Source organism: Musca vetustissima, unplaced genomic scaffold, assembly GCF_032173495.1.
Source record: "Musca vetustissima isolate MV318-11 ecotype Yass unplaced genomic scaffold, APGP_CSIRO_Mvet_v1 utg698, whole genome shotgun sequence".
NCBI lineage: Eukaryota > Metazoa > Arthropoda > Insecta > Diptera > Muscidae > Musca > Musca vetustissima.
The window spans coordinates 331,185-340,180 of record NW_026885255.1 but is presented as its reverse complement, the minus strand read 5'-3'; the positions used below and the strand labels follow the sequence as shown (position 1 = coordinate 340,180).

Below are 8,996 nucleotides of genomic sequence, written 5' to 3'. Positions count from 1 at the left end.
TGAGAACCCAATATACCAAATTACAGCCAATTCGGTTGAAAAAGTGCCCAAGCTCCCCAAAATATCGAAATTTTGACTGCACGCTTATATGGGGAGTATCCTTAAAAGTGTATCAATATTGATAATTTTTGGCAGGAAGATGTTCTGTCCAATGAGAACTCAATATACCAAATTACAGGCAATTCGATTGGAAAATGAGCCCAAGCTCCCCTAAATACCGAAATTTCGCGGTACCCATATATGGAGGCTACACAAAAATTTTAACCAATATCAATAATTTTTGGTGAGAAGATTTGATACCCAATGTTTACTCAAAATACCAAATTACAGCCAATTAGATGGGAAAATGAACCCAAGACCCCAAACATATCGAAATTTTCGGTGTAACGTTATATGGGGACAAGCCTTAAAAGTGTACCAATATTGATAATTTTTGGTAGGAAGATGTTCTGTCCAATGAGAACCCAATATACTAAATTACAGCCAATTTGGTTGAAAAAAGTGTCCAATCTGCTTATAATATCGAAAAATTAGGGGTATGGGGACTATCCTAAAAAATGGACCAATGTAAACAATTTTTGGTAGGACGATTTTCTACCCCATGAGAACCCCAAATACCAAATTACAGACAATTCCCTTAGGAAAAAGTGACCAAAACTCCTAAATTCTGAATATTTAAGGGTACTTTAACATGGAAGCCACCCTGAAATTTGGATCAATATCAAGAATTTTTCGTAGGAGAGTTTACCACCCAATGTGAACTCAACACACCAAATTAAAGCCAATTCGTATGAAAATAGAACCCAATCTACCGAAAATCAGAACAACAGAACAATTGGACCAATATCGATAATTTTTTGTAGGAAAAATTGTAACTCGAAGATAATCGAAAATAATAAATTAGAGTCAAATCGGTTGAAAAACGTGTTCATTCTCCTCAAAATAACAAAAATTTAGGGGTACTGTTATATGGGGGCTACCCTTTATAGTGGACCGATATCGACAATTTTTGGTAGGGAGATTTGGTACCCAATGTGAACCCCAAAATACCAATTTACACGAAATTCGGTTGAAAACTGTAAACAAAATCTACAAAATACCGAAATTCGGAAGGTACCTTTCTATGGGAGCTACCCTAAAAAGTGAACCAATATCAATAATATCAAGAATACTGTCATAAGGTGTTCTAGATAAGATGCTCAGAAGGTTTTCTAGTTATTAAAAATTCTTAGAAGCTCTTTAGAGACATTTCAGTTATAGCATTCTCAGAAGATTCTCTAGCTATAAGTAACCTTTACAAGCTTTTCCAGCTGTAGGGTTTCTATTAGCTACACTTAAAGGTATATTAGACATTTCAGTTACAGCATTAAGATCAATTATCAAGGCTCAAATAACTTCTAAACATCTTCAGAGGATTCCTTGGAAGTCTTCTCAGCTATATATCTAGATCTGACCTAAGAATTTCTAAAAATCTGGAAAATAAGCTATCATTTCTTATGAAAAAATAGGTCTTTGAGCTTTTGGGTCCCACAAAAACCCCCTACACACAGAGACACACCTCCAAAAACACAGAACATAGAACAAAAAGAGACTCGCACACACATGACTACATGTTTTGCTTACTGTCACGTTGTCTACGCGATGTGACCGACAAATAATCCTCCGTACGGGCCATACTATGTTCTCGAGTACGAACCCCACTATACATCGATTCGGGATAATCATCCTCATAATCACTGAGACGTGAAGGTTCCTCAACAATTTCATAAATCGGACGTTTGTGCTTTATCGGCGGAGTGAAGATGTGAATGAAATCACGCGATGAGGCCTTATTCACGGTATCCACGGCATATTTGGTGGAATCTTTCGATTTCATCACCGTCGATTTAATGGAGCGGATTTTTTTCTTCGCATTTCTCAGCGAATTATCAAAATCATCTGAGACATAGATACCCTCGAGGAAATTGGCCGATTTCATTTCCAGGGCTTCGTTGTGGACCACAACTCGAGGTATTAGAGTTATGGGTGGTGGAGGTAAGGGTACGGACTTGACCAGTAAAATTTCAATAGAGGTTTCATAGGCAATGCGTGGCAGGGGTTGAAAGAAGCCGGGCATGCGTACATAATGCGGCGGGAGAGGTGGTAGCGGAGGCTCAGAACCATCACTAAAGCCATCACGATTCTGTTGGATACTGGCCAAGCGACTGTTCCATTGGGCAAGCGAAGCACTGTCGCGTATGGTATAGACATTGGAGGCGCCTGAACCACCAGCGGTGTTACCTTCACCGCCAGCAGTTTGGCGCATAGATTCCTGATAGCCAGCAATGTCCGTAAGCTCTATGGGTTTGTGGCGGGGTACTAGTTCTTGTGTAACTGTAATTCGAGGCAAAACAATGGGCTGGGGTTCCTCGGCCAGAGAAGCGGCAGCGGGAGTAGCAGCAGCAGCATCAGCTGTAGGTGGAGGAGGATTTTCTTGTTCAGGCATTTCGTTCTTACCAAGATTTTCCGGTTGTTCGGGTTCTGGTTGTTGTTGTTGTGGTGGTTCTGATAATGATACAAATGATGTTTCGATTGAAGCTTTGATGTCTTCGGACCTAACCGTTGTCTGTTGTTCGGCGGTCTTGGCAACAGCCTCTGACTGTTGCAGTTGTTGGGCAACGGATTCAAGGGTTTTCTGGGTAGATGAGGTGGTGGTGGAAGTGGCTGTGGTTTGGGTTAGGGTTTGTTGTTGACTAATTTCCTTCGAAGTTTGCTGCTGAACTTCGGAGCTTTTCTGCACCTGCGAAGTTGTTTTGAATTCCTTGAGTTTGGCTTCGAAGATCTTGTGATCCTCGGTAATTTGTTTGATTTCCGAAGCTTTTTGGGCAGCCTCAGCGGAGCTTTGCTGCTGGGTGCTTTCCTTTAGCCCTCTGAGCTTGGCCTCTAAAGCTTTTTCGGCTTCGGTGGCTTGTTTGTTTTCGGCAAACTTTTGAACTTTGGTTTCCGTAACAGTGGAGATCTCTGAGGTTTTTTGCAATTCCCCTTGAGTGGAGGCGGGAGCAGCAGCAGCAGCAGCAGGGGTGACTTTGGCAACTGTGGTGGTGGTGCTGCTTGAAGGGGTAGCTACTTTTTTGGGTTCTGGTGATTTGACACCCTTCGAGGGGACTGTTGGCGGTGGTGTGGGTGTTGATTTCTTGGGTGTTTCCCGTTTAATGGGTTCGGGACTTTTAACTTTTTCGGGTGCGGGAACCTCAGGCTTTGGTGGTTCCGCAACACTTTCAGTTTTGGTTTCCTGACTTGCGGAGATATTCGACTGCTTTTGCTGATCTACAATCCGATCATTTTGTATCAACACTTTTTGTTGTTCTTGGACCGATTGACTCTGTGTGGTGGTGGTTTGTTCTTTACCATCCGATTTTTGCGTGACCTGGGTAACCACCTCGGATCTTTGTTGCACCTGCTGTTGTTGCGTTTCCTGATTCGATGCAATGGATTTTTGTACCAATTTCGTGCGATTATATAACTCTATGGATTCCTGTTCCAAACGTAGAAGTTCCTGATATTCCGCCTGGTAGCGTTCCTTTTCTTCTTTGGTCAAGAAATAATCCTTGGCCACATCTGAGGCCCGAACACTACTATCCGGATTATAGGCCTCCGCCTTTTGCGGTAAACCCAAACAAGTATCTTCCAAAACTTGCGACGAATCTATGCGAATATCATCGGCCTTATGCTCTTGCAGGGTAACTTCCTTTTCCAAGTGGGAACAGATCTCATTAAACCATTTATGTCGTAATTCCTTATCGTCCTTGTGGGGTTTCAGGCAAATCGGTAAATTTCCACAATCTTTGGCATTCGGTTTGGCTGTGAAGCGTATTAAATTCTGTACTTCATCCTCTTCCACAAGACAATCTGGCAGTTTGATAAGGTCCTGCAAAGCGAATATTGATTTCTGATCGCTGACCTTGCGTACCTTGCAAATGAGTAGCCGAGATTTGAAGTGGAAAATGTAACGTTCGTGTGCCTTCGCCTCCTTATCGATCAGAGTCCACCATTCGTGTTGCAGCAGACGTCCGAGTTTACCGATATTACCGCGATATCCTTCGATGCTATTCAATAGTGCACTGTCATAGGCCCGACTGGGGACGCTAAGCATTAACTCTAAAGCTTTTTGGATATCTTTGATGTTTTCTTTTAAGCTCAGTGAGAATTTAAGCAAATCCTGTGAAGTAGAACAAAGTTTTTGGATTTCTTCAAGTCACTTTTATTCGTAAGATCTTGAGTGTGAGGGAGGAATATTCTGGGGAGTTTGGGGTAGGAAAGCGTATACTTTTGTTCACTAGTGTGAATTTCTTGGAGGATATTTGTGTGATTCTGGTTTTGTAAGTGTGGGAGGATTTTTAAGGTGCGATATTTAGGAGATTTTGTAGTAGTAGGTATATACTTTTGCTCGCTAGTGTAAAAATTCCAGGGAGAATATTTTTGGGTGTCTCTGATTTTGTATAGTGTTTTTACATGAGGAATGGTATTCAAAAGTGGGATATTTATGGATTTTGTGTGTTTATTGGAGGATATTTGTGTGGTTCTGATTTTCTAGAGTTGTTGTAAGTGTGAGAAGAGATCAAAGGTGGGTTATTTAACAGTTGAAGGCATATACATTTACTCGCTAGTGTATAATTCTGGGGAGGGGGTTTCCTTTGTGAGTCACGAATTTTCTGGAGTAGTTCTAAGTGTTGGAGGTAGTAAAAATTGGATATTTTTGGGAATTTGGAGTAAACATCCTATACTTTTGTTCGTTAGTGTACTTTTCTGAATACTGTTAATTGTGAGTGTGTGTGTGTAGAAGTAATGTGTCAATTGGGAATTTTTCTTCTAAGCTGAGAGGTTTTTGGAACAGTGTTATTGGTGCTGAGGGGAAAAGTGTGTCTAGTTTTGTACAATACTGTAAATTGGTTTTATAAAATGAAATTGGAACATTTGTGTGTGTGCACAATAATGTTAATGGATTTTTAATGGAAACAAATACATTCTGATACATTTATGCGGAATTTCTCTTTAGGTTCGGTTATGGTAACTACCCCTTTTCCATTTCGCTACTTTAAACGTAAATTTGTTGTAAAGTTTAAAATACCCTCGGTACGGTAAAATCCGCCACAAATAACCCGATTCATAAGTACCACACTTGTGTACGGTAAATAGCTTTGGGTTCTATTATGGTAGCTACCTACATTCCCCTTCAATTCTTTTATTGACGTCTGATTTTCCGTTGACTACTTTTGGTGTAATTTTTTGCAGAAAGGACACTTATGGCCGTTCTGTTATGGTAGCTATTCCTGGAGAAGAACATGAAGAAACCTAGACAAAGCACCTAGTCGAGTTTCAAAAGCAGTCAAGAAAACGATACAACTCATAACTTCTTGACGCGCCATTGACTCTTCACATTGCTTGAATTCACTGCCAAGGGAAGCATAGAGAGAGAATCGCTCAAATTGCTAAAGAGCTTCACGCCCTTCGAACTAAAGTATTGAACTTTCACATGTATATCGGACTAGGTAATTAAGGCAAAATGGGCAAGACTTCTAGAACACTACAAGCACTGCAGAAAAACACGTCGGTATAAGGTCTATAAAGGCCTCTATCTTCGACAAAAGGCCTATTAAAGCTTCTATCGTTGATATAGGTCATTTATCAAGCGTAGAAGCGTCTATCGTCGATAAATGCCTGCAAGGGCTTCTATTGTCTACAAAAGGATTCTATTGCCCACAACAAGGAACCATTTGATATGACAAAGGTAAAAGATGAATGTATGTGAAATATTATGAGAACTTTTACAATTTGCAAATAGCGAGCAAAAGCCACATTGGTTGTTCCAGAGGTACACCAGCAGATAGTCCTTGAAACGATGAACATCGAGTGAAAGGAACATCCAGCAACTTTACGATTAGTCATTGAAATCCCAAGGCCATGTCAGTTGGTAATCCACAGAGCCATCTACAAGGAAACTCTTCGCAAGAAGTGGAACATGCAGTTTCCGGGCAAACACCTTGAGAACTTTGAATATCATATCAAATTATGTCGATTACGCTCAACTTAAAAATGCGCAGAAGGTCTCCAGAAGGTGAGGATCAATTGTAATGGTAAGGGAAACAAGGGGAAAGAGATTGACTGAGGAGTTTCCCACCCTACTCACTCGTCTTGTTCGCCACTTCACCTGAGAGTAGTGAGAACCCTTTGGTAAAGTTGCTGGAGCTCTTTCTAACTCTTCTTGTGTTTATTCTGATGCGTGAAACCTGAAACAGGTCGAAATATTTTTTGCTCATTTCTCTGAATGGCTAACCAAACGCTGTCAAATACTAGGAAAATAGTATTTCCCTAATCAACATTGTCCGAAGCAACCAGTGCTGTGTAAGGTTCAAAGCCACTATTCCGCCAAAGGAACGATCGGTACTAGATTCCTTTCTTTCGTTTATTTAGTTCCTTTTGTTACAGTAGTTCATATTTGCTACGGTTCATCTAGTTTATTTTGTTCCAACCGGACATCTAGGTCTAGGTCTTTCCGTTAATTAAACGAATAAGCAGACATGAGCCAATGAACTATGGAACTAAATGAATGACCTTGTTTATTTTGCAGAGCAAACCAGAGGAACGAAACTTCCATACTCTAATTCTATGTCTTATACAATTCCTGCCGTAAGAGATTCATCCTCTCCAATGACAATACAGCATGTGTTCAATTATTTATCTGCTTATGCTGCCAGGATTTTAGGTTGTTAAAAAGGTATACCCCTAGTGTAAAGTTTTGCTCTTTTGTGTGAATTTCTACGTCCGATTATTTCAAATGTTAGTTAACTTATTATTGGGGAGTCGTAGGGGAAAGTGTGTTAACATTTTACAAATTTTTTTGTGAAAGTGCATAATTTTGTTCGCTAGTGTAAATTTATTGAACGATTTCTAATGTGTAGATTTGGATTTAGTACGTATTTTTAAACACTACTGTATTTTTGCTCTTTAGTGTAAAGTGTTTCATAGAGGTAAGATTGAATATTTATTTTTTCACTTTGATCGTTGTATTTATGAGATGGATGTGCGTCTAGTTTTGTACACTACTGTAATATATTTTGTTCGTGTCTACTGGGATGGATATTTTAATTCAGTGTATTTTCAGCATTGTAAATTTATGTTCTTGTGGCTGTGTATGATATTAATAATTAATTCAATGGAAGTGTATTTATGTCCTCTAGTGTAAAATAGGATTTTATGAAATATTTCCAAAAAGGGAACATTTAAAATATTATTCTTTTTGGAGACTGTTATTAAGGATTTGGTGTATGGAATGTGAATAATTTTGTACACTACTGTTAATATTCAACTACTTGCTTAGAATGGAAATTTGGAGGAGTATGGAAAGTGGGCATATATTTTTTGTTGGACTAACGATATTTTTTCTTTAAGGATGGTTTGTATTTCGAATACAATATTTTGTGTGTTTGTTTCCAAATGTCACGCGTTGGAGTGTGTGTGTGTGTATACATGTAAGCTTTTTGATTGCGTACATATGTATGTGAAGACAAGCTTTTAAGCAAGCTTTCTAAACATATGTGTATTTGGAGCTACACTGTGAAAACGATGTATGTTTGAATGTTGTTGATGTGCAAACGCGTGATTTGTGCTAAATTTTGTTGTACAAGTGATATTTTTATTGTTGTTGTTGTTTTTTTTTTTTTTTGTAATGTTTGTTCCAAAAAGTAATGGTTTTTTGTGGTTATGTTTTAATCTGCTACGTTCTATGTAAGCCATTGAGGCGGTTTTTTATTGTAGATAGTAGGATAATCGGGGGTATTTTTTTAGAAAGACTATTGAAGTTGTGGACATACATTTCTTACAATTAAATTTTAAATTTTGTTGGTAAATATAATAAATAACTTGGAGCTGCTGTTCTTGGTACCAAAATAAAGTTTTTTTTATTTAGATTCAATAATATATTATTTGAAAAGATATACGATTCAAGAATGTCCACCATATACCATCAAAAAAATATATTTGGGAAATATTTTTCTGAAAGTCAGAAAAAATTATAATGCTCTTTACAAAAAAAAACTGATACAAATACAAATCAATACATTCCCAAATAATTTTTGAAAAACTTCACGCCACGCCATGAGAAAATATTTTATAAAAAAATGTAAGCTTTCAGAAAATATGTTTTGAAGTAAAACTACACTTACAGAAAATACATTTTTAAGGTCCAACAAATTTGAAAATATAAAAGAAAATCTATAAATTTCTAAATGTTAAAATAAATATGTTTTTTTTAATTTTTTATGGCATCAGAAAAATTATTTTATTATAATTCATGCCCTTGGACACTACTTGAAAAATACATACATATATTCCTCCAACAAACCTCTTACCTGAAGGCCTATCATCCTATACATCGACTTTAGGGACTCATTTTTTTATTCTTTAAATATTTTATACATTTAATTAAAAATATATATTTTCAAATATTAGTATTAAAAATTTAAAAATTAGGAAATTCGAAATTTTTATTTTTAAAATTTTTTAATCTAATTTTAAATTTTCTAATTTTGAAACATTCCTCCATTCATATGTCCATAGTTTCAATAGTCTTTCCATTGGGTAGAGGATATAAATAAATTGTGCTTAAATAACTAAATTGTAAAATGCTTGTGTAATTAAAATAAATATTTCAGAATACGTAAATATATAAAAATATACGTTTATGTGTGTATGTAAATATATTTTCAACGACATATAAACAAACAAAAAAAAAATTTCATTTGATTGACTTACCTTCAATAAGAGCTGATAGTCGTTAATTCGTTGAATGGGCAATTTCAAATGATCACTTAAAGATTTCTCGTCGTTATATCTAGTCGAAATTTCCTATAAAAAAATTTCAAGAAAATATTTGAAATATTTTTTTCAGTAGTCAAAAAAATAATTTAATTAAATTTCAAATTTCATTGATTTTTTGTAGAGGTGGTAGTATGGTAGAA

General features: G+C 37.0%; 1 protein-coding gene across 1 annotated transcript in view; it reads right to left on the bottom strand.

The window, feature by feature from the left end:
• Positions 1–1,606: 1,606 nt before the first annotated feature.
• LOC133332438 (obscurin-like) overlaps positions 1,607–8,996 on the bottom strand; it is a 44,925-nt gene continuing 37,535 nt past the window's right edge. Inside the window, exons 6-7 of the mRNA XM_061540839.1 lie at positions 8,791–8,883; positions 1,607–4,198 (exon numbers count right to left, since the gene is read on the bottom strand). Coding sequence (XP_061396823.1) covers positions 1,607–4,198; positions 8,791–8,883 — 2,685 coding nt within the window. The remainder of the gene's footprint in view (positions 4,199–8,790; positions 8,884–8,996) is intronic.